Raw genomic sequence first — 26030 nt, forward strand, 5'->3', positions numbered from 1 at the left:
GTGTGGATCAGTTCAGTAACTTCAAACTCTGTGGATGATCACATCTAACAATATTTTAAAAAGCAGCAAGCTGCATCAGCTGCTGGCAACTAAATTAAGAACACAGGAGGTTGAACAAAGGAGTCAGACTTTTGATCCATCTAACTCAGTATTGTCTATACCAAGGCAGAACAACATCGCCTGTAGTTTTTGGACTACAGTTTCATAATCCACAGCCTCATTAGACTAGGGAATGTGGGAGTCATAAGCCAACATCTGCAGGACGGTTGAAGCTATACAGCTCTGATCTACTCTGACTGGCAGTGGATCTCCAAGGTTTCAGGCAAGAGCCCTCCCTAGAGATGCCAGGGATTGAATCGCAACCTTCTGCATGCAAAGCAGATGCTCTATCATTGGCAGTATGATATAACACAAAGCAGAACTTACAGCTTCCATCTATACAGTCACCCCCACAACATACTTGCTGTCATAGCTCCTGCCAGAGCCAAAGCGGGGGGGAGTTCCCTGGGGTGAATCCTTGACTGTAAGGGGTTCACAGTAGGCTGCTACCATCCACTTTATTATAAAGTGGAACAAGCCACCCTCTCCACAAGTGGCAAAACCCTCCCTAGAAGGGACTGAGCATTCCTAGACCTCCAGAGGCATGTGACTAAGGCAGACAGAAAACGTAGTACACTTCAACAACAAGGGTTTATTATTAGATTAAAAGAAAAACAAGAGTAGGCAATAAGAACAACTAGCTGACCCTGCACAGAGCATCTGTGCACTAGTTGGGGCCAGCCATGCCCCCCGCCCAACGCTGGCTTCACCCACAGGCCGCCATTATTTTGCCCTGGTGGCGCTGCCTCCCATCTCCTACTCCAGCACTTTCTCTCCCTGCGGCTTCCCCACTCTCTTCTGCCCCAGTCTGTTCCCCATCGTTCCCAGTCCTTCCCCCCCCCATGGTTTTGGGCCAGCTTTAAAGCCAGCTAGTCCACTCCTGGGCGGTCTCCTCTTCCTGGCAGCCCAGCAACCTCCTCACCTCGCTGCCGCCTTGCCACCGCAGCCGGGCCCGAAATCCCCGCCGCCTCACCACCGCAGCTGGGCATGCTGTCGCCGCCTTGCCAGCCGCTGCCACCTTCCCATCACCACGGCCAGCTCCCCATCACATCCAGGCCTGTAGCTGCTGCCTCCCCATCGTGGCTGGGTCCGCCACTGCCTCCCCATCGGAGTCGGCACCGCTGCCTCACTGCCCACTCTTCCGCTTCCGGTCTGCCACACATCTGGTCTGCCATGCATCCGGCTGTCCAGCTAAGAGAAATAATTATATAGATTGTCTCTTCATAAAGTAGATTGTAAGAGAGAGAAGTTTTCATTGACTAGGCAACTCAGATTCAAGCAATACAATAACGGAAAATAACTTCCCTCACACATTTAACAACTCGTCCCTATATTATTACTCACAGGCAAGGATCTTTCTGCTGTCTCCAGCCTCCAGGCTGTGGCCTTCCCATTTCCCCAGCAGCTTCTCAGCCAGCTGCTTCCTCAGGGCACTCTTGGGACAGAACAAACAAACAGAACAAAGCTTTTTCTTCTGCTGCTAGTGGCTGTGAGTGTAGCTCCCTCCCAGTCCTCTGGATTGCTCCTTCTGTTTTGATTTCCCTGGGTTTCCCCCTTTATTAGGAAAGGCCCACCCTCCCAGCAGTTGCTCTAAGTGAGGCCTAGTCCTCCCTCAAATCCTTCCCATCACTACACTTGCCAAGAGTTGACAAAGCAGGAAACACATGAGTTGCACAGCCAATGCATTTCTGACAGTTCCCCCTCCTTCCTGAAGCAAGTTATGAGGCATCTGGCTGGGCCTTAAATGCTACTTTTCAACACTAGAAGGGCATAGGTGGATGGTACTATTGATTTATTTAGGGTTTGTTTATTTATTTTTTCATTAAAATATTTCATATACCACCCAATCCACAGACCCGGGGTGGTGTACAAAGCAAGAACAGCATCTGAGATTTTTAAAAAGAAAGAAAAGAAAAATTTAAAGGGAAAATGCCTGGCGGAAAAGAAATGTCTTCAATAAGGTTTTAAGAGCTGAAAGGGAGGAGGCAAACCAAATCTGGCGGTGGTGGGAGAGAGTTCTAGAGTAGGTGGGCAGCAACAGAGAAAGCCCTTCCACGGGCCCTAGTACTATGGACCTCTCTGAGACCAGGGACAGAAAGAAGGGCAATCTGAGAAGATCTCACAGGATGGGACATGACAAGCCAGAGAGGTATCCCTGAAGGTAAACAGGTGCTAAGCCTTGAACAGTTTTAAAGGTGAGAACCAGCACTTTGAATTGGGCCCAGAAGCAAATAGGTAACCGATGCAGCAACCGCAAGAGAGTTGTCACACTATCTTATCTTCTAGCGCCCATAAACAGGTGGGCCACCACATTCTGGACCAACTGAAGCTTCCGGGTTGTCTTCAAAGGCAACCCCAGGTAGAGCTCATTACAGTAATCCAGACGAGAGATGATGAGGGCACCAGTTACTGTTGCCAGGGCCTGCTGGTCGAGATAGGGCTGGAACTGGCAGACCAGCCAACACTGGGCAAAGGCACTTCTGGCCACAGCCTCTACCTGCTGTTCGAGCAGGAGCTGCTCAGGGTTGAAGTGAGATTCTTCCCCCCATATTGTGCCACCCCAGTTGTAGGCAGAAAATGCAGGGGGAGGCTTTGGGCAGTTGTGGGGCTGAAAATGTTCCACATAACAATCCTGTGAGGCAGGTCAGTCTAAGGGAGAGTGACTGGTCAAAGGTCATCCAGTAGGATTTATAGTCGAGCACTCGAACTGCTGCACTACGTTGGCTCATTTCACCAGTGAAAATGGGGCCACTCTTGTGTACTTGTAACACACTGTCCTGACACTAAAGATCATTGCCTTAAATAGGCCTGTGCAGGTTCAGAAAATTCAGATTCAGATTTGACCCAATCCAAATTTGACAATATCAGATTCAGATTCTATGAGCTCTGGCAATATCAGATAGGATTCAGAATCCAAATCCAAATTCTGACTTAAAATCAGATTTTCACTCATAGTGGTCAATGGTAGGGATGTGCACAAATCTGTTCAGAGGCTCTTTTATGGGCCTCCGAACAGGTTCAAGAACTGGGCGGTTCAAAGGCAGCTGGGGTGGGTGGGTGTCGCACTTTAAGGGTGGGGGAGGGTACACTTACCCCTCCCTCTGCTTTCCCCCCGCCGGTGCCTGGTATTTCTCAAATCCTACGGATCATTTCTCAAGTCCTACGGTATTTCTCAAGTCCTACTTCCCTGCTGCCCCGTTCGCTCTTCAGCCAGAAATGGCTGGAAGTAGCTGGCATGCATGCACCCATGAGTGCGTGCACATCGCAAACGCCCACACGCCGACATGCGCGCTCGCATTCACGATGCGCACCAGCTACTTCCAGCCACTTCCAGCCGAATAGCGAACGGGGTGGCAGGGAAGTATGCTGCTGCCCCGTAGGACTTGGGAAATACCGGGCACTGGCAGGGGGAAAGTGGAGGGAGGGGTAAGTGAACCTTCCTCCGCCCTTAAAGTGTACCCCCCCATCAAGCCATCCGGTGTAGTTCTGTGCACATCCCTAGTCAATGGGGAAATCAAAATAAAATCACCAAAAATCACCGGTTGGTCCTAGAGCCTTCAGATTTTCCATGCATATGGGGAAGGAGGTCAGGAGTCAGGACTCTGTAGAATTCACCAAAAAGCAGCAGATTGACCAAATTCGCTGCAGGGCACCCTAGCCTCCTTCCCCACATGTGTGGCCCGTTTCAAGGCTCTAGGACCAAGCGGTGATATTTTGTGGTCCCCATTCAATTCTATGGGGGGAAATCCTGATTTCTCCCCCTAGAGTTGAATTTCCCCCCCATAGAATTTGCTAATTCCAAAATTTCAAACTATTTCCAAAATTAATTTTGATATTTTGGAATTAATTATGACTTCAGCAATCTTTTTTTAAAAAATGGATTTGGATTTTACTGATTTGGGGCAATTTTGGATAAAATCCAAATTTTTGAAAACAAACCTGCACAGGCCTAGCCTGTGAAGCCTTTTCTCAAACTTCTGTTTATTTGCTCTACTGTTAATGCTTAGCCTAAAGGTCCCTAAAGACCATTTTTGCTCAAAATTTGGTGCAGAAGAGTGAAATTGACCCGATGGCTTACCCTTTGTGGGGGGAGACTGTCAGAGGTTGTTTTGTGGAGGATCCTTGGTAGCTGTCACATTTATTTCCCAGCAGACCCCTTCAGAACAACATCCCCCCAACTACACCCATTAACTTAGTTATCCCAAGTTACTCTGCTAACTGAGCAAAGAAGCACTTTCAAAATGGTGTCTCTCTTACATTTTGCCAGGGGAGAGCAACTGCCCCTATCCAGCCCCAGCACAGCATCCCTCCAGTGGTTGTTGCTGCTGTCTACTATGTATTTGTTTTTAGATTATGAGCCCTTTTGGGATAGGGAACCATCTTATTTGCTAGGCTAGTTCACACGATCAAGAATAGGACAGGAGAAACTTACTGCCCTAGTTCAGGTGCTGTGCGAGCTCCCAATATTTGAACATCTGTCCATTAAAAACAAGGTCGGAGGTGCCATCCATGATCGTGTGCTAAGCAGCAGCTGAGTCAGAGGGCTTTTTGTCCTACCTTGTTCATTAGCTGGGTACAGCTGTTGGATAGGAGAGGGCCCTGCATTGGGGACTGTTGGAAAGTGGTATATAATTATCCAAGGTCATAGGCTTAGCCAATTCACCCAAATAACCCTCTTGATTTTAGTGCTTGTGAATGGGGCTGAGATACTGAAGGGGTGTCTTGGCTCTTTCCAAATACCTGGCCCTACATTGACATTTGAAGCATAATGTTAGTAAGCTGGCCAAGATCATTTCCTTTTCCTTTTTTTAAAACTAAGAATGTTTAATCTCCCAATGGATCTGACCCTTTTCAGCAGAGTCAAGACACCGTCAGCAACATTTCCTGTCTGGATAGGCAATTGTGAGGGGAGGAGTGCTAGGAAAGCATATGAATTGGCATTTAGTGTCCCCATGCAGGCACATACATTCCTATTACCCAGAATTGAGATCTATCCCCTCATCCCAGACTTACGACTTCTGCAAAACTGGGGCAAGGAAGTGAAACCCCCCAAAACTCTACTGGATATTTATTTATTTATTATACATATGTTTATCCTGCCCTTTGTCCTAAGACCCCAAGGTGATTAACAAAAAGATAAAAACAATCATAAAATTTCAATAAAACCAACCTCAAAATAAAACAAACACAGCTATATCCTAAAAAGAGAGCTATATCGTAGAAACCTTTTGGCCACTCGACCAAAAGCTTCGATAAAAAGAACAATCTTCATATGCATGTGGACACTAGCAATGTTTGTAAAAAGCATCTTCTCAAAAGACAAAATAGAGACAATGATAGAGATGGTTGGAGCATCTGATATTTGCATAACCTTTGATACTTGCTTCATGGCATGTTTCATACTTTCCGTGGAGTTCTAACTCCATAAAAACCTCAGTGCCAAATCGAAAACAGGCTTGAAATTTAGCATTAACCTTGTGAAATTCAGTTCATAGAGTGTTGTGGAAATCACGAGCCAGTCACTCTATTCCACCTCAAAAGGATGCTTTCCTCAAAGAGTATTTGGGACCACTGAAATGCTAATGTTTTGTATCAAGCAAGGCCATCAAACAAACAGTTCAAACAAATGAACTTGCCGTTCATGGAAGCAAACAGCACCTCTTATGTTTGTCCACAGACCTTGGTATTTTGTACAGGCACAAAATATCATTTTCTGTGTTTATGAAATGTTGCAGTTCCCCACCCACACCGTGCTCTGGGCATGTGTGATCTCTTGGTAGGGTGAAAAATAGTTCAGTGTTGCTCCATCAGTTTGTTCTATATTTATTTACTAACTTTTAAAACTCTTTAGTCCTATTCAGACTTTATGTTGTGCATGCCTTGAGGTATCTGTGCACATGCACATGTTTCTGAGGACTGTTCATTTTAAAAGCGAACCTGGGTATAGGTCCCTTCAAATGCAGGAAACAGTTGAGCAGTCTACTGCACGTGTTCCCAACCTGTGGTCCTCCAGAGGTTGCTGAACTACAACTCCCATCACCCCCAGTTACGATATATTATGGTTGGGGGTGATGGGAGTTGTAGTTCATCAACATCTGGAGGACCACAGGTTGGGAACTCCTGGTCTACTGCTGTACGTGCATCGAACATAACATGTGAATAACGTTACATGCATACAGATCTGTACATGAATACACTGTGCATAGATTGTACGGGCCCTTTCTCGTGAGCAGAGAGAAGGGCTTGAGGGCCCACGGGGAGAAAGGCTAGAAAAGTTTACCTCCCCCACAGGTGATTGGTGCTCTGTTACTGGGCACACGAATCGCACGCCCAGATATTCTGTTGCTGGCTCTGGCAGCGCGGAGGGTCGGTGGGGGTGGGTGGGGCAGGACACATCATATCAGCTCTGGGAAATCCCATAATGCACCGTGCAGCATTGTGGAGATCCCCACAGCGATGGCCAGCTGCACACCACTGCTACAGCACTGGCTAAAAGCAGCCAGAGCTGCACATGATTAAAAAAAAACAAAAACCGTGGCTTGCTCCCTTAACCTTATTTAAGAGGCTGGCTCCATAGGTGGGTTTGCCGCCGAAGCGCCGCCAGGATTGGGTGCGATCCCAGCAGTTCTCATGCTTAGCCAAGCCTGGGCTTGGCTGCGTGTGAGAACAGCCTCTACATGTACTCAATAAAACATGTGAATGGGACTTTTGTCTTAAGATATTCAAACAGTTACACACATAAACAACTTTAACATTTCAAGCTAAGTAGAAGGAATTTTTTAAAAGAGAGAAACTAAGCCAGGGTAGGCAACCTTGCTCTCCAACTACTGTGATGGAAGTTGTCATTCAACAAGAGCTGGAGAGCCAAGGTTGCCTACCCCTGAGCTAAGCCGTGTTGCAATGGTTTAGTCACCCCTACAGGCTGTTCACACAGTCATTTGAATCTAGGTTTAATGTGGGCTACTAACAACAAATTGATTCTGTGAACCCATGCCAAAGTGGCTTATGGCCCAAGATTCCCACCTTGGCCTGGGTGCACACAATCACACTTATGTTGGTAACCCACATTGAACCTAGATTCAGACAATTGTGTGAACAAGCCTATTATTTATTCCCATTCTTTCATCCTCCCCCCCCCCCCAGTGCCATCATGGACCCACAAAATACTCAAGAGCCACAGAGGATGTGGGTATTATTTCCCAAGACCCAACTATGTACACAGCAGCCCCATAATCTTCTAAAGCAGGGGTGGAGAACCTTGGCCCTCCAGCTGTTGTTGAACTTCAACTCCCATATTGTGGCGGGGGATGGTGGGAGTTGTAGTTCAACAGCAGCTGGAGGGCCAAGGTTCCCCGCCCCTGTTCTAAAGCTACAGAAGTGATAACATTCTGTGATGGTTGCCGTTTTGCTACTGTTTCCCTCAAACTCTGAAGCTATTCTCACAATCACCGAAAAGCAGGCTAGGGGAGTTTAGCCCGCTTCCCGGGGATCATGAGAACCACCAGGTTCGCAGGTGAGCCCATTGCTCCCAAGGTGGCTAGCCCACTTAATTACCCCTCCCCTTAGACGAGGTTAGCGGAGTGAGCACTCTGTTAACATATTTTTGCTCGTGTGTTGCCGCGGTGCGGGGAGACAAACGGGTAGACCCCCCAACCAGGAGGCTGCAAGCAGCTTCCCGGGCTCGGGGATCTCTCCAGGATGCCCTCCACACTCGCGCAGGGCATCTTGGAGCTTCCGGGGGCCATGCAGCCCCTGATCCCCGCAGCCCCTGCTGGCTCCGTGATGGAGCCAGCAGTCGTGTGGGCAGCCAATCCAGCCACCCAGGGCTGCCTCTTGATCGTCTGCGGGGAGAGCGGGCTAAGCCCTCTCTTCCCACAGAACCCCCTCCACAGGGGTGTAGCAAGGTTGAAGTGGGCCCAGAGACAAGATTTTAAAATGCCCCCCCTCACTCACTGAAGCTCAGCTCATGAAGTAAAGAAGTCTTAAAGGAGGCTGAATAGTGATAACAAAAAGCATAGTAAAATTTATTTATATATATATCCCCTATGTGCCACAATAGAACATCATCCTACATTATTTTTTAAAAGGTTTTGTAAATTGTGGACGATGCAAGTCATTTAATGGTACTAGAGGAAGACAGGCTGTTCTGGTAGCTCCAGGCCTTAACACTCACATCAATTTCAGAGGATTAATACAACTAAAAGAAGCCTGAGTGGGTGTGCGGCTGGGAGAGTCAGTCATGCAACTTGCCTCGGGGGGGGGGAAGGAAATGGTCCCCCAGACAACTGTCTCCCCTTGCCCTATTATAGTTACGCCCCTGCCCCTCCAGCACGTCACACCGATCGTGTGAAGCACCTCCCTGTTTTCTGTCACAAATAGTAAGATAAACCATGCTTAAGTGGTTTGTTAATACAAACTTAAACAAAAAGTAGACTCCCTCTACATACATTAGTTCTTGTTTATTTACCTGTTTTAACAGACTGTTTTCAATAAGATGAATAATGGATTTCCTCAATAAGACAGGTAAACAGAACACACACTTAACCAAGCCGAGGCACACAGAAACCCAAGGTATTAAAATTAGAACTCCTTTATAGGAGCGTAAGTACATATTTACCCAAGAGGGAGCTGAAGTGTTTTTGACCACCTGATTAAATATGTACGAACAACAGAGTTCAGAATGCCCTTGTTGGAGAAGGACAAGTAAATAAGCATTTTGCTCAGTTCTGTCAAGGATTTTTAAATATCCCCTTCGATAAAGAGTGATAAAGAGCTGGAAGTCCCTCTTGAATATTTCATATGACGTCCCCCACCAAAATATTTTTTTTAAAAAAAATGATGCAAACCAAATAGTCCACTAAGGCATTTTCCTATTGGTTCCCTCCCCCTTAAAGGACATGTAGTGCAACAGACTTTTAATTAAAGCTGTGCTGAAATGCCCCCTTCACATGCTGTAAAAGTGGGAGGGGGCATTTTGGTGATCTTCATGGTCATGAAATAGGGGAGGAAAGTTTGGGGGGCTTACCAGTGCAGGCAGTGGTGGTGGTTCTCCCAGATAAAGAATCACAATGTATTTATTTATGCTCTGGAAGGCTACCATTTATGGCTGATGGGCTGTGTTTAGCTTAGTAAGTCACAGCTTGTACAGGATTGTGAAATATGATGACCCAACACCAGTCTAAATGTTAAGAGTATAAGAAGGGAGTAACAGGAGGAGAGAGGGCATGCCCGCAACTCCTGCCTGTAGGCTTCCAGTGGCATCTGGTGGGCCACTGTATGCAACAGGATGCTGGACTAGATGGGCCTTGGGCCTGATCTGGCAGGGCTGTTCTTATGTTAAGAGCCCTGCTGGATCAGGCCCAAGGGCCAGCTAATCCAGCCTCTTTTCTCAGCCAGACAGATGTTGCCCCCAAAGCCCACAGATCCCTGACAACAGCCCTCCCCTGGTGTGCCCCCCATCTGCAACTACTATTCAGTGCCATATTGTGTCTGAATCTAGAAATTCCATTGAACTATCATGGCTAAGAGCCATTTGTGGACTAATCTGCCTCCTTTAATTTGTGTAATACCCTTTTAAAGCTACATAGAAACCAAGCAAGATGATATGGATATTGCTTGATGGGGGCTTGCGTGCTTGATTTTGCTAACTTAAAATAGCATGCACAAGGCATGTTATGACCCTTGATCCATGAACCCACCCCAAACTGGAGGACAAGGTGGACAGTTCAGGGATGGGACTGGATGGGAAGACCTTATGACCCAAGGTCCAGATGACCTTTCACCATCAGGGCCCCACACACTAGAAGAATCAGAGGAACCCAAGCCAGCACCTTCACTATGGCCCAAATATACAGCCCTGCCTTAATCCTCTGACTCAGATGAATTCTCCTGGGATCTGCCATTCCTAACAGAGCCCTCCTGCCCCCCAGTCCTGCTAGAGCTAGCACTTAGAAAATAGGGCAAGGCATCTTTAAGAAACAGAGGCTTCCCTAGGGAAGAGCAATTCACTCTGCCTGGGCAGGAGATGTAAACACTGACAGTCTGCTTCAAGTAGCTGCTGGAGCAACATCCCTCTTACATTGCTAGACCTAGCTCTTGTAGATTTGTACTCAAAGCTAGCCACGGTCCTGACCCCTTTCACCTTGGAGCTGTCCAAATCTGTGGTGTGTTGTAAAATTACCTGGATTCATGGCTGACACGTAGCACTGAACTGGTTACCAGTTTATTCTTGAATGTTGCTCCAGACATTGTAGCTTCCTACCTCTGTGTAGGAAAACAAGTTTACAGCATTGTGTGGAATACAGGGGAGGTGGGGGGACTGTTGCAACTTATGCATAAGATGTGACCAACCTCTTGGTTGTTATAAGCAAATTATGGACAGGCTCCTGCCCCAAGGAGAATCTAATTTAAAGTTTGACAGTGGGAAGAGAACCAGGGGGAAAGTGGGATAAATGGAAAGGAAGGGAGAGGCAATTGAGGAGAAACAGATATGAGCAGATACAGGCAATTTGGTTTTGTTATGGTTGGAGATAAAGATTGAGGAGAGGTCAGTCAAGGACTTCATGGAAATAGGGCAGCTGAGGAGGAGTTGAAGGAAGGGAGCAATAAAACCACATAGGTGTGGAGGGAGAACTACCATAACATGATTGGGGAGGGTTCAAAACTCAAACGTAGAGCAGCTGTGCTGCAAGCTGAAAGTCCCAGGCTCTATCTCTGGCCTCTAGATGGCCTCAAAATCTGTTTCAGTATATGCCAGCTTTATACATTCAAAATCATTTTCAGACTTGTTTTTGGCCATAGACACATCTAGCATGAGTGCAGTGTTACCTAGCTTGTTTTCCTATCTGTTTCTTTCTCTTTTTATAGTCAGCTGATACAACAGCTTTGAGTCATACAGTATCGGGACTTAAGCCAAATACCATGTATGAGTTCTCTGTAATGGTAACAAAAGGTCGAAGGTCAAGCACATGGAGTATGACTGCCCATGCCACCACCTACGAAGCAGGTACGTCTCCATTAGGTTTCCGCTTAAGAGTCTGACAAGGGGCTTTTAAATTGCTTTCAGAAGCATCTACTTTACATTGCTCACAGAGACTGTCCCTTCCTTTTGCCACGTTTTGTACATGTTAATAAACAGCATTAAAAGGTTTAAATTTAACTTCATCGATTCCGGTGGGTAGACAAGGAAAACAGTCATTTCATTCAGCATCCTTGATTTGGCTTCAAGCCAAGTTACTGCACTTTAATGAATGGAATATTTGCAACCCCTTGCCCCATAAATGCAGTGAACTTCAAAGACCATTCTCTGTAATGATGAGGCATGGTTGGTATTCATTTCTCAAAAGCGCCCAAGATGAGACAAAAATATGGGTAGAAATCCTTCATTATTATTAGAAACTAGAGTTTCATATACAGTATTATGTATTAATTTATAAAAGATTCAAGGAGTTTGATTGCATCTGAGGCCTGATGTGGGAAGGTAAAGCTGTGCTTTGATATATTATTTTTTCGTTCTCCATCACTGCTGCACATAATGATCAATTAAAAAGGACAACCATGAAGAACACAATTCCTGTGTTTCTCTTATGTAACTTCTTCTGAATTTTTAAATTTAAAAGAGTGTGATATACATATGTATACAACCTAGCAGTGGGCACAATCCACCAGGAGTTTCTCCTGGTGCAAATCCCTATTATTATTATTATTATTATTATTATTATTATTATTATTATTATTAACAACTTTATTTGTCAGCCACCCCATAACAAATTTTCTTCCCATTCAAATGCATGGGAACAGTGGCAGACATCCTGACTACATTACTCAGTGGAAGTTCCATTGAAATTAATAGAACAAATTAGTCGTGACTAATTTTCCCTGTTAATTTCAATGTGACTTTCATAAAATAATTTGATCAGGATGTCAGCCAGTGTTCTTGTTCTGAATTTCAAAATAAGCAAGCATAAGAGAACCTCCTGGTGGATTGCGTCCAGCATTCTTGATGCTTCTTGCCTAATTATTGTCTCCTTAAAATATGTCTGGCTTTTTGCCTTCCTCTAAGCCCCAACCTCTGCTCCCAAGGATTTGACAGTCATTACTCGGGAAGGGAAGCCTCGGGCTGTCATTGTCAGCTGGCAGCCTCCATTAGAAGCCAACGGGAAAATTACGGGTAAGTTCCTCTTGCATTCTATGTCGTTCTTTCCTTTTCACATCTAATTCAGAGATGTGTATGTTTTTGAAGAGCTTTAACACTCCAGTCTGTAGCAGAAGGGAAAAGCCCTTCTAACTGCATTTCCCAGCAGGCATCACTCTCTAAAACACAACCCCATGGGCTTTATCTGGCCCTGATGGGCCCCGAGCTCAGAGTATTGATGTCTGTTGATTGCAAGGTCTATTTCCTGGCCTGTCCTGCCTATACGAATATGGCGACAAATATTTTACATATGGCTTAGCAACATAAGTTCCCCAAGCAGTTCACAAAAATAGATAGATATAAATAAAATGGCTCCCTGTCCTCAAAGGGCTCACAATCTAAAAAAGAATCATAAGATAAACACCAGCAACAGCCACTGGAGGGATGCTGTGCTAGAGTTGAATAGGGCCAGTTGCTCTCCCCCTTCTAAATTAAGAGAATCATCACTTTTAAAAGGTGGCTCTTTGCTTGGTTTGCAGGGGTGAAATGAATGAATTATGGGGGGATAGTAGGGTGGCCTTAATTAAATCCACAAGACCTTCCCCTTGACCCCCCCCCCCCAGGCCAGCTCCAGGTTTCAAGGGACCCTCAGCAAACTCTCCTCTATGGGCTTCCTCCTAACTGGGTGGTCCCCAAAAGGTGAACTCCACTTCCCAACACTCCCCATGTCGTCTCAGAATGATGTCACTTGAGCTCAGAAGGGCTCTGTTTCCCTTTAAGATGCCCCAAGGCCATGGGAGAAAGGGAAAGTACAGCAGTATGTACAGATGAAGTCTGGAAGCGGTTGCCTCCACATGGTGCCAGGGGGGCTGTGCAGATTATTCAGCTTTGAATATCTGCACAGGCTTAGTGTCATGGCCAGGAAGGCTCTTTCCTGCATAAACCACCAACCAGAGGAATATGGAAGGGCATGGGCAGGGTCATGCAGAAGCAGGCATGATTGCATCTGAGGATACCTTCTGCTGTCCTTAAAGCCAGTTAAAGCTTTAAGATAACCAGATTCAACACTTGTTTAGAACTAGTAAGCTATGTGCAGCCTAAAAAATGTCAGATCAGAGGGGCCAAAATGGCCCCTCATATTTGTCGGGTCAAGTTGTGTTGGACTGGAAATCCACCATTCACCAACCTTCCTGATATACCAGGTTAAATGGCCAACATGGTGCCTCACTGAGGCTCTCCACACGAGCAGTGTGCACTGAGAGCCTGAATAGGGTTTGTGCATGATTATTGGCTCTGTCACAAAGCCGGTAGGGGCAGCAGGGATTGGGGACCTTCTGACCCCCGGAAGTCCCAGAATGCCCTGTGCAAGTGCACGGGGTATTCTGGGGAGACCCCCAACTTTTTGTAGCCTCCCCGTCAGGGGTCTACTCATGAGTCGCTATGGTGCAGAGCCATGCCACGGTGACATATAACCCAAAAATATGGAGCTAGCGGAGCACGTGCTCCACTAACCTCATTTAATGGAGGGGGGGATTTAAGAGGAGCAACCTCCTCATACAAGCAGCGGGACCAGGGGTGGGCTCCCTTTGCCCTGTTTCTGCTGCTCGTGAGAATAGCCTCACTGTGTGGGCCGTTTGGAAGTGAACTTTTAAATGGCCAGACCAGCATCTCTCAGCTGAGAGGCAGCCTGCTGGCCATTTAACTTGGTTCCTGGAGTTCAGACATGACAGCAAGGAATTCTGTCAGAGGCTCCAAGTGTTGATGCTCCCGTTGTGTCTAAAATCATTCCAATAATGCCCGACAGAAGGCATGTGGCGTCTGACATGAGTGTGGTTCCTGCCCATCTTGTAACTGACCAACCTGGATGCATCTCTCTGGTCATGTAGGGGAAGCCTGCACAGTGTTTGACAGCCCCTCTGGTTTTGCACTTCTGTCAGGCAGCACAAAGAGGAGGTTGATCAAGTCTCTACGGGACCACCATGCGTGGTGCAGGAAACTCATCTGTTTGATGAGTCACAAGTTGCTGACACCTGAGTTAGGCATTGTGTGGAGTATAGAAAGAAACGGCACAACTTGAGTGCCCACAGTTGGCAATGTATTCCAAGTGCCCTTGTCTTGTCTGTTTGTTCTTGTGTTCAGACATGCAGGTAGCAAGCTCTGCTTGTAAGAGTTGAGGAGAAAGGGCAAAGTGAGTCCTTTGATTTTCATGGAAGAAAGCACTAAGCATTTTTAAAACAGGCAGCTCTTCAGAGCAAAGGTCTTCCGATGTGTTGCGCCCAGGGACAATTAGGAATGACTATCCAGAGGCAGGTTATTTGGTAATAATGTAAAACATAATGTACATAATAATATGGAGCCTGGCCTGACTTGTGCTGGGAAGATGTATTGATGGATGTTTAACTTTGTAATAACAAGGTAAGGCACTGATGATCTGCAACCCCTTAATGCTGACTGACAGGGCCTGAACTTAATGAATGTTATACAATGACAGATCTTCCTCCCCCCGCAAATATTGCTGTAACATCAATGCCTAATTAAGACATCCATTAGGAGACTGTAATGTTACTTTGCTATGAAAAATAGAACAGAGCTTTTTAAAAAAAAAGATTAAAACAAGAAAAGAAATTAAAAATGAGAGATATGTTTAAATTATAACTTCAGGCTATTAATAGACATCTCCAAAGCATCTAATTATAATGAGAGATACAGTGCAACTTCTAAAATGTGCACATTATGTTCTCATACAATTCTGAAAATTATGAACTTGGAGTATATACATAGGCAACCATCTTCACAAATGCTCTCTTCCACATCTGGAAAAGAAAAGGCATCACCCAAATCCAGCGGGCATCCCACAAGAGTACATTGGAATCCTACCCTGGCAGGCTGTCCCTATGTGTGTCTATGTTCTGCTTGTGCATCCATGCATCCATTCTATAAGGAAAGAAGACCCTCCCATGCCTCACTTTGATGACCTCTGCAGCTCGGTCTTCTGCACACCCTGTTTCACACACTGTTTACAACAAAAGCATGAGAAACCCATGTGCAGAGGACATAGAAAATAGGGAGCCACCAGGTGTGGCAAGAGGAGGTTTGGAAGCTGTAGTGATCAGTCACTGAACAGCCCCTCCTTTCCCCTAAAGAGTGAACTGGAAGTGAACTCTATCCTGACTGATAGGATGGTAACCTCCAGGGATCAGCCAATCAGCACCAGGTGGGTGGGACCCAGAGGGCCATGAGGCAGGAAGAGAAGGGTTTCTTTGTTCAGTTGAAGCTAGGCTGGGCTTGCAGCAGGATGTGTGGCCATGGAGATGGCTGCAGAAAGGAGGACTTCAGGTCTTGAAAGATAAGACTGCAGGGGCTTGAATTCTCAATCCCAGAGTTCGGGGTGAGTTCATGGGAGAAGGAAGCCAGGCTTTTGGCTTCTGGAAGTTTAGCCTAGGGAACAGTTTGTTAGTTTGTGTTAGACTTTTATTTTGTGTGCTCTGTATATCCTTGCAACTGGTCTAGGAATGTGTACCTGTAACGTAACTAAGCTAAGAAACAATAGCCTGCACCCATACATCCAGGGCACTGCAACAATCTCTGTAAACTTTAAAAGGTGCTTTTGTATCCTACATCCCTGTTCCTAGCATCTGGGGTGCTTTTTGAAGTAGTCTTGCAACTACTGAGTGTTTCTTTTATCTCTAAATAAAAGCTGAGAGAGCCTCAGACGGAAGCTGTCTGTAGTATTTTGAATAAAGTTGCTTTTTCTTTTTTTTGTTATTTACAATTTCAATAAGGCCCTTAAGTGGATTTTTAACTCAGGAAAGGGGGGCTGGAAAAGGGTTTACTCTGGTGCACGCATGTCTCAATTTGATCATTCACCTACCAAGTTTTCTCACCAAATATAAGCTTGCACATGGAAATTTTTTGTACTTTTCCAATAGTAAGAGAAGGAGAGTCTCCCTAGAAATTCATCCAAGCTGGGGCGGCTGGGTGGGGGGGGGGGGTGGGGATAAACTCTGATAATAATCAGTTGTGGTGGCAGTGACTAATCTACTAAGTACAGGAAAGTTTTGTGGAGAAGCCTTTGTTCAGAAAGCTCAGTGGGGAGATGATTCAACATTTTGCTTCCCCTCACATGGGCTTGCTTTGAGACAAAGGCTGGGTAAATACGCTACAGAAGCATTTTTGTTTTCTGTGAATGATTGACTTTTTGAAATGCATATAGAATGGCAGTAAGATACACATCCCGGAGATGCATGATAAGGGAAGAGAGGATTGGATTGTACAAGACTCTTAAGGAGTGTCATGCATGTGATTCTTGCTGTACACAAAGGGAGGTCAAAAGACCCACCGACCTCTGAGACATGCACATAACCCCCACACAAGGCACCACCACTTCCCATATTCATTTCAGTATCAGAGGCACCATCACACACTTACAATGGGATTTGACAGTACCTTTTAACCCACCATTGAATTGAATGAGGAAGCTGTTATATTGGAGTTACCCTCCTATTGCCAAAATTTATTGGCAAGTTTCTCATGAATCTGCCGATAAATGAGAAGTAAATGATGCACAACATTAATGCTGCTTAGATTTACTCCAATACTGGGACACTAAAATCTCATCTCATATTCTTCATGACTGTTAGCACAGGTTCACCAATCTAAATTTGACTGCTGCAGTGCTTAAGTAACCAGTGTGTGTCACCAGGTTCCATTTCCTATTAATATGTTATTCTCTTGGTGTGGACTCTTGTTCTGAACCTTCCTTATGTTTGATTCATTCTGTGGGAGGGGATTAGCATCTGGATGCACAAAATCATGTGCAAATTAAACAGAAAGGGGGAAAACAGAGGCTGAATGTGCATCTGCATGCAGATATCTGCCGACAACCACCCAGAGAACTATGTTTTGAGTGGTATATAAATATGTTAAATAAAATAAAACACTGGCTACCATACTGTGCCATGTTCTGCTTGCCTTACAGCAGAATGTGCATGGTGTTTCACAAGAGCTCAAAATAGTGCAAACACAGTTGTGCAATGGATGGCTATTGCAAATAATGGCCATCCATCGTGCAAATGTGTTTCCGCAAGCATCTTGTGCAACTGTGTACAGTCAGTTACAGGGCAGGCAGACCAATGCACAGTGTGTCATCTACTGAATTATTCACAATGGGGTACACATCTGAATGTTCATTTCCATCCACAATCAGCACAACTAGACAACAGGCATCAGCTAGCTGCCACAGGTTCAGGCAACAAACGCCCAAGAATCCAGCATGTGCAGTAGAAGTTGTTTGACAAAACTAGGATATCTGGTACATTTTATAGATTTCATCTTGATAAATGAGAGCGCAGAGAAGAAAAGTGGAAAAACTCCATGGAAATAATGGGAACAGTTTTGCACATCCCTATTGGCATTCAAAGGATTGCAAGGCACTGTTTTGTGAAATCCGCCCTAGGTTTTTAAGCAGTGATGGCAGCTGCAGCAATTTCCATGATTGCAACAGCTTACAAAGCATCTCTGCTTTTGTACAAATTATAGTAACGATGCATATAGTTCTCGTCTGGAGCTTACAGTCCACATAAGTGGGGTATGTGGGCACGGCCATGCGCTGAACAGCAGCACTGCAAGGTCCTGAGGTGCCCACAGGGAGGTCAACATCATTTGAGTAATATCTTGTCAGGTGTGTGATGGAATACTAAGGATGGATATAAGCCATGGATAAAACTCCTGTTAACTGAGCAAAGTGGCAACTTTTAAAGTGACAGTTCTCTTATATTTAGCAGGGGGAAGCATCTGTCCCTATCCAACCTCCAGGGACATTGCCACAATATGCACATATGTGCTATGAACAGAAAGAAGCATAAGAAAGACAGAGAGAGAAAGAGAGAGAGAGAGACAGCCCTTTGGAGACAGGGAACCATCTTATTTATTTTTATTTTTCTATGTATAATAATAATAATAATAATAATAATAATAATAATAATAATAAATAAGAAGTAGTAGTAGTAGTAGTAGTAGTAGTAGTAGTATTGTTTACACAGTCAGACAGGTGTTATTGACTGGTTTGTTTTATCCAGACATCGAGTGCTTCCCAAGGACCTGGGATGGCTGAATTTTATTATCAACATTGTTGCTTTTATTATTATAGATATCATCGCAGAATATAGGCTGTTCCCAATAATATTGCTTTTTGTAATTGGCAGATGGGGATTTCTGTGGCCCCTATGGTGTTGAGGTGCTCTTCAAGGTCTTTTGGAACTGCACCCAGGGCGCCAATGACCACTGGGATTATTTGGGTCTTTTTCTGACACAGCCTTTCAATTTCAATTTGTAGATCTTTGTATCTGGTGATTATTTCTATTTCTTTTTCTTCTATTCTGCTATCCCCTGGTATTGCTATGTCAATTATTTGAACTTGTTTTTCTTTCTTCTCGACTACAGTTCTATCTGGTGTATTGTGTGGCAGATGTTTGTCTGTTTGTAGTCGGAAGTCCCATAATATTTTTACATCTTCATTTTCTTCAACTTTTTCAATTTTATGGTCCCACCAATTCTTGGCTACAGGTAGCTTGTATTTTTTGCAGATGTTCCAGTGTATCATCCCTGCTACCTGGTCATGCCTTTGTTTGTAGTCAGTCTGTGCGATCTTTTTACAACAGCTGATTGGGTGGTCCACGGTTTCATCTGCTTCTTTACAAAGGCAGCACTTGCTGTTTGTGGTTGATTTTTTGACTTTTGCTCTTATTGCATTTGTTCCTAGTGCTTGTTCTTGTGCAGCCAGTATTAAACCCTCTGTTTCTTTATTCAAGTTGCCATTCTTCAGCCATTGCCAGGTCTTGGTGATGTCTGATTTTCCACTTATATTGTGCAGATATTGACCATGCAGGGACTTCTTTTTCCATTTTTCTGCTTGGTTCTTGAATTGTTCTTTCTTGTAGGCCTGCTTTGTTTCATTGGTGTTGAATAGTTTTGCGTTCTTGACCATTTGAAGTGCATCTTCTTCACTGTCCTTAATATATTCTTCAAGGCCTCTTTTCTCCTCCTGTACTGTTTGATGGACTTGCAGCATTCCTCTTGCACCTGAGCTGCGAGGGAGGTATAGTCTATCTACATCACTGCGGGGGTGCAGAGCATGACTGATGGTCATGATTTTCCTGGTCTTGTGATCTAGCGTCTCTAGCTCAGCCTGGGTCCAGTCTATTATTCCTGCACTGTGTATCTGATAACAGGTATAGCCCAGGTGTTTATGGCTTGTATGGTGTTCCCGCCATTGAGTTTGGACTTTAGGATTTTTCTAACTCTCCTGATGCATTCACTTCCAATTTTTCTTTTAAGTTCAGTGTGTGCGATGTTATCAGCCTGGAGAATGTCCAAGTATTTGTAATGTTCTTTCTCTTCCAGGTTCTTGATGTTGCTTCCATTGGGCAGTTCTATTCCTTCGGTTTTTCTTATTTTCCCTCTGTTCATTATTAATGCAGCACACTTGTCTAGTCCAAACTCCATTGCTATATCGCTACTGAATATACGGACAGTGTTTAGCAGTGATTCGATTTCTGACTGGGACTTTCCATACAACTTCAGATCGTCCATGTACAGCAGATGGTTGATTTTACTGGATGTTTGAGATGTTTGGTGTCTGAGGCCTGTTTTGTTTAGTATTTGTGAAAGTGGGGTCATGATGATTACAACGGAGGGGATAGTGAGTCCCCTTGGAAAATGCCTCTTCTAATGCTAACCTGTCCATGTGTCTCACCATTGATTGTTAACTGTGTACTCCACATGCTCATTGCTTTTTTTAAAAATAAATATCTGAATGTTTTTGCTGACACCAGTTGTTTCTAAACATTTTAGTATCCATGTGTGAGGCAATGAATCGAAGGCTTTCTTGTAGTCAATCCATGCAACACTTAGATTGGTTTTTCTTCTCTTGCAATCTTCTAAAATCATTTTGTCAATCAGCAGCTGGTCTTTTGTGCCTCTGGTGTTCGGGCAATTTCCTTTCTGTTCAACTGGAAGCTGTTTGTTAGTTAATAAGTGTTGCATGACTTCATCTGCTATTATTCCAGTTAATAATTTGAACATGGTTGGCAGACAGGTTATCGGTCTATAATTACTTGGAACTGCACCTTTTGCTGGGTCTTTCATGATGAGATGAGTTTTCCCAGTTGTTAGCCATTGTTCAATATCACCTCCTTGCAAAATGTGATTGAACTGTTTTGATACTTGTTTATGAAGGCTTGTTAGGTGTTTAAGCCAAAAGCCATGCAGTTCATCGTCGCCTGGAGCAGTCCAATTTTTAATTTTCTTTGCTCTTTCACTTATTAATTCTGGTGTTGTTATTAGATCTTGCATTTGTTGGTTACATTTTTTGACCTCTTTCATCCAGCCTGCTTTTTTATTATAATCTATTGGATTGTCCCATAATTTCCCCCAGAATTGCACTGTTTCTTCTTTATTTGGTGTTTCTAGGTTTCTTTCAGTTTCTCCTTCTATGCTTTGGTAGAAACGTCTCTGATTTGACTGGAATTGGAGATTCTGCCTGTGTTGTGTAATTCTGGCTTCATACCTGCTAATCTTCTTTGACACTGCTGTTATTTGCTGCTTTATTATTTCCAGGACTTCTCTAATTTTCCTTGAATCTAGGTGGTATTTTTGGATCAGATACTGTTTGGTGTTTTCATTCTTCAGCTTCTTGTCTTTCATATCTTTCAATTGACTAGCATCTGATCTAAGCCTGGAGATTTTATTTTCTAATCTAATCTTCCATTTAGGTGATGTACTGCTTTCTTTTTTTACAGGTCCACTGATCTTATATCCGAGTTCTTGTGTTGTTATTGTTGCTGCACTGTACATTAGTTGGTTTGTTTCTTGCAAATTCTTTGTTGTTATCTCTGCAAGTGCAGCATTGATATCTTTTAATGCCTGAGCAAGTTGTTTTTTGGCAACTGTTTTTAGAGCTGGAAGTCGAACCCTGGTGGTTGTTTGGTTCATGTGCTCAGTTATTTTTTGCTTTAGTTCTTGTTGCTTTTCTGTTAAACGGCATTTGGGTTTTTGAGGTGAAGGCAAAGGGGAGGTTGCCTGGTTTTGATTTTGAAACAGTTCAGTAACAGTGGCATCCTCGATTTCCAACACGTCCTCCACCTGCACCTGAGCAACTTCTTCAATTGGTGATAATTCTTCTTCCATATCTTGAGCCTGTGTTGCTCTTTGCAGTTCTTCCAGCAAAACTCCTGTGAATACTTTATTTCTTATTATGAATCTTCTCTGGTCTGCTAGCCTTTGTTCTGTGATTTCTGTATTTGGATGCTTCTCTTTCCAAATTTGGTACATTCTTTTTAAATAACCTCTTCTAGTTGGACTAGACTTGTAATAGCAGATCATTATTTCCTTGTTGGCATTTTTCGTATATATATTTTTTGGTTAAGCGACGTTTCTTCCAGTAACTTTGCTGTCTCCAGCCCTGGTTGCTCAACTGAAGATCCTGAGTCCTGTTGCCCACTTGCCACCAGATGTCCAGGGACTATAGCACCTGGCGTGGTCCTTGTTGACCCGGGCGACGACCGATCCGGTATAGATTTATTAAAGTTACGTCTCACCATATTGTTGATGGGAGAGGCACTCTTTGTCTGGCTCCTCTGGTGAGACCTGTCCAGTATGGTTGGACCTCTGGCATAGCTCTCACCTTCCCCAGAGCACACAAGCCCCACAACCACGCCAAGGTAGTGCCTCACTGGGGGATGATGATGATGATGATGATGATTAATTTCTCTGTGTAAACCACCCTGAGTCATTTTTGAAGGGCGGTATAGAAATCGAATAAATAACAACAACTGTCATGAGCAATTTGTGGGAAAGTGGCATATAAGTAGTCGTAGCAGTATATATAGATTACCCATAAAGTACTGATGATAGGGAAGCCACCTAACGGCTAGGAACTTGCCTAGCGAGCATGAAGTTGCTGGTTTGAATCCCCGCTGGTATGTTTCCCAGACTATGGGAAACACCTATATCAGCCTGAAAGGCATCATCATCTCATACTGTATGGGAGATGGCTAATAGCAAACCCCTCCTGTATTCTACCAAAGACAACCACAGGGATCTATGGTCGCCAGGAGTCAACACAGACTCACTCAGTGGCACAGCTTTGCTTTACCTTACTGATGATAGGAATAATCTATAACCCCGGTGATGTGCCAATGATACACGTACCAGAGGGAGACAGAAGGAAGCTGCCTCCCAAAAGGAATGAGTCCCTTCTTCTTTCCCCTACTGCCACACCTTCCTATTTGATAGAGATCTCCTTATTGCTTTAAAAGTTAAAGAATCATCTTTCTGGCCACGAATATGTGATCAACTTTTGCATTTTTCATTAAGAAGCAATGTATAAATAATAGAGGTTATGGTAATAACAGCAGCAATAATACGAGTGTTGAATTTGATTTTGGAAAATGTGAAGGTGCTATGTGATAGATACATAGATATAGATATAGAGAGAGCATATGTAACTTTGTTACAGCTTACCCCTGCTAACTGGGCAATGAGTCAGCTTTTTAAAAAGTCGCTCTCTTATATTTAGCAGGGCAATGGTCCCTATCTAACCTCAGCAAAGCATCTTTCTAATGGCTGTTGCTGGTGTCTCTGTTGCTGTATGTGTGTATTAGATTGCAAGTCCGTTTGGAACAAAACCATTTATATATATATATATATATATATATATATATATATATATATATATATATTCCCATGTAAATTGCTTGAGAACATTTTTGTGGCAAGGATGCATATACATATGATGATGAAGAAGATATTGATGATTGTAGTGATGTTTTACAGCTTACATCCTTTTCTACACCTTGGACAAGAATTCTCCCATTGATGACTGGGTCATGGAATCAATCAGTGGTGACCGGCTTACTCATCAAATCATGGACCTCAATCTAGACACAGTCTATTACTTTAGAATACAAGCCCGTAATGCCAAAGGAGTAGGGCCTCTCTCAGATCCCATTCTCTTCCGGACTCTTAAAGGTATGGATTTGCTACTTAACTTCTCTAGGTATTAATTGAAGAATTAAGGAGTCTGATCAGGGTTAAGGCACGATTGTGAGCTGGGACTTCAGTAAGGCTCAAGTGGGCCCTGTGAGATCCTTCTGGCAAGATTTTTTAACATTTCAGCATATTTGATTGCTGCTGAAGGAAACGGTGTCATATAGCCGTAGCATGTACAACAAAAGTTCAAAAGCAGTTCAATCATAGTTCAAAGAAATGAAATGTTTGTGTATGCATCAGAACAAGATGATGTCAGATACAGCACCACTAACCATATAATGTTATTTGACCGCATTTCCTCCAGCTACAGTTCTGCTCATATCGATTTCTTTGTGAATAAGAAGCTGGCAACTATTCACTCATTGAGGTTAATGGAGGTTCAGAACTGCAGTCTCCTTTTCTTGTTTGTTTGTTCTTTTAGGCATTAAAAAGTAATAAGTGCAGAATTGTTTTATGAACGTACCGAAGATTTATAAAGACTTGCATTACACAAGCAACATTTTCCCTGCACTACATGAAACAATATTCTTTGCATCTTGATTTACTTGTTTTATAGCTTCGGGCTTTAGTTTTAGACCACTGGTTTTCCAGCTGTGTCTCGCTGAAACCTGGACTTCCTTGGAAGCTTATCAGGGGCTCATGTAATGAGAGATCAGTAATGATGGACAACTTGCCCTGAAAGACAACTTGCCCATCATTGTCAGTCGTCCCAAACAGTTTATTTAATACATTTATAAACCACCTATAATAAAAGTCTCAAGGCAGTTCACAATCAAATAAAACAACCAAATTTTTTTTAAAAAAACACTTTAAAAACATATAAACATTAACAATTCAGTTAAAAAAATCAATAAAAATCAACTAAAAGTCTGATTGAACAGGTGTGCTTTCAATACTTTTCTACAAGCCATCAAGGATACAGCAGCTCTCATTTCTACCTGAAAATTTGTTCTACAACCCTGGGCAACTATAGAGAAGGCTTACCTCTGAGTAGCCACCAGAAAAATCAACAGTACCCTCAGTCAAACTTTCTTTGACAATGTTAATAGCCAGCAGGGTTCATAACAAAAGTGTTCCCTTAAATTGGAGGAGAAAATATTTAGACAATATTGGGTGTATTCTACAGGACAATGTTGGGAGTATTCCAGTGCTGAACTGAAACTTCTCATTGAAGAATATTCAAACTCCAATTTGGGATGATGCACAAAATGGGAGGAGAGGGTGAAATGGATCAGTTTTGAGTGGGAGCTAGAGAAATTTTGAGAATTTTTTTGTTGCTGGCAGGTGGCTATCCTTTTCCCCTTTCATTTTTAGTTCCTTCTTCCTCTTTGGTGGTGGCTTTAGCAGTAGCAGTTATGTAAAGTAGGGACGTGCAGAATGTTTCGACGGCAAAACTTTTTGACTCGAAATAGGCTGTTTCTAGTCTTCCGAGCTCAAAACAGAACACCCTTTAAATAAAGGGCCTGTTTCAAGCTTGGAGCAGAACAACCCCATTTCAATCAAAACATTTTGATGTTTTGAACGGCATTTTGGAGGCCTATTTTCCCCTTGCTGATTGGTTTTCTGGCACTGGCTTCCAATTGGCTTGCAACCTCCTTGCTTCTTGGTTGGCTTGTTATCATAGAAAACAAGGGTTGTCATCGGCAACTGTGCTCCCGTTGACTGGGGGGAGCGGGGAGGAACACAAAAGAAGGGAGTTTCAAAATGTATTTCAAAAGGGACTGGGAGGCAGAGAAAGTCCTTATAGTGTGCCTATCTTCAAGAAGAGATTACTTCAGGTGAGGAGGAAGGAAGGTTTGATTTTGTGGTTTTCGTTTCTCAACACCAAGTATAATATGGTGTGCTATTGCTGCAATAACTATCTGGTTTTGCTGCATCTCAGATTGACAAAGGCAAAACATGGTTGCCTGCCTTCCTTGAATTGTGGTTCGGTTTGTTTGCAAGGTAGTGTTGTGGCAAGAAATGGACAGTGGCAGGTGTGTATGTGTGTGTGTGTGTGTGTGTGTGTGTGATATTTCTTGGTGATTGCTGTGATCTGGCCTTGAAGCTAACTTGTGCTTCACTCACTGCTCTGGTCTGCTCTGTGTTGTTGTTGTTGTTGTTGTTTCTTGTTTACTCAGTCAGACAGGTGTTATTGACTGGTTTGTTTTATCCAGACATCAACTCCTTCCCAAGGACCTGGGATTGCTGAATTTTATTATCAGTGTTGTTGCTGTTATTATTATCACAGAATATAGGCTGTTCGCAGTAATGTTGCTTTTTGTAATTGGCTGATGGTGGTTTCTGTGGCCCCTATGGTGTTGAGGTGCTCTTCAAAGTGTTTGGAAATTTGTAGATCTTTGTATTTTGTGATTTTTCGATTTCTTTTTCTTCTATTCTGCTATCCCCTGGTATTGCTATGTTGATTATTTGAACTTGTTTTTCTTTCTTCTCAGCTACAGTTATATCTGGTGTATTGTGTGGCAGATGTTTGTCTGTTTGTAGTCGGCAGTCCCATAATATTTTTGCATCTTCATTTTCTACAACTTTTTCAATTTTATGGTCCCACCAATCTTTGGCTACAGGTAGCTTGTATTTTTTGCAGATGCTCCAGTGCATCATCCCTGCTACCTTGTCATACCTTTGTTTGTAGTCAGTCTGTGCGATCTTTTTACAACAGCTGATTGGGTGGTCCACGGTTTCATCTGCTTCTTTACAAAAGCGGCACTTGCTGTTTGTTGTGGATTTTTCTACTTTTGCTCTTATTGCA

The 26030-nt window shown here is 43.7% G+C and overlaps 1 protein-coding gene across 3 annotated transcripts in view; it reads left to right on the forward strand.

The window, feature by feature from the left end:
* The window catches only part of DCC (DCC netrin 1 receptor), a 1362689-nt gene that overhangs the window by 1196653 nt on the left and 140006 nt on the right, over nt 1-26030 (forward strand). For all 3 annotated transcript variants that reach the window (XM_053300600.1, XM_053300601.1, XM_053300602.1), the window contains exons 18-20: nt 10966-11104; nt 12161-12268; nt 23066-23260. In XM_053300600.1, the coding sequence (XP_053156575.1) occupies nt 10966-11104; nt 12161-12268; nt 23066-23260 (442 nt within the window). The remainder of the gene's footprint in view (nt 1-10965; nt 11105-12160; nt 12269-23065; nt 23261-26030) is intronic.

Source organism: Hemicordylus capensis, chromosome 2, assembly GCF_027244095.1.
Source record: "Hemicordylus capensis ecotype Gifberg chromosome 2, rHemCap1.1.pri, whole genome shotgun sequence".
NCBI lineage: Eukaryota > Metazoa > Chordata > Lepidosauria > Squamata > Cordylidae > Hemicordylus > Hemicordylus capensis.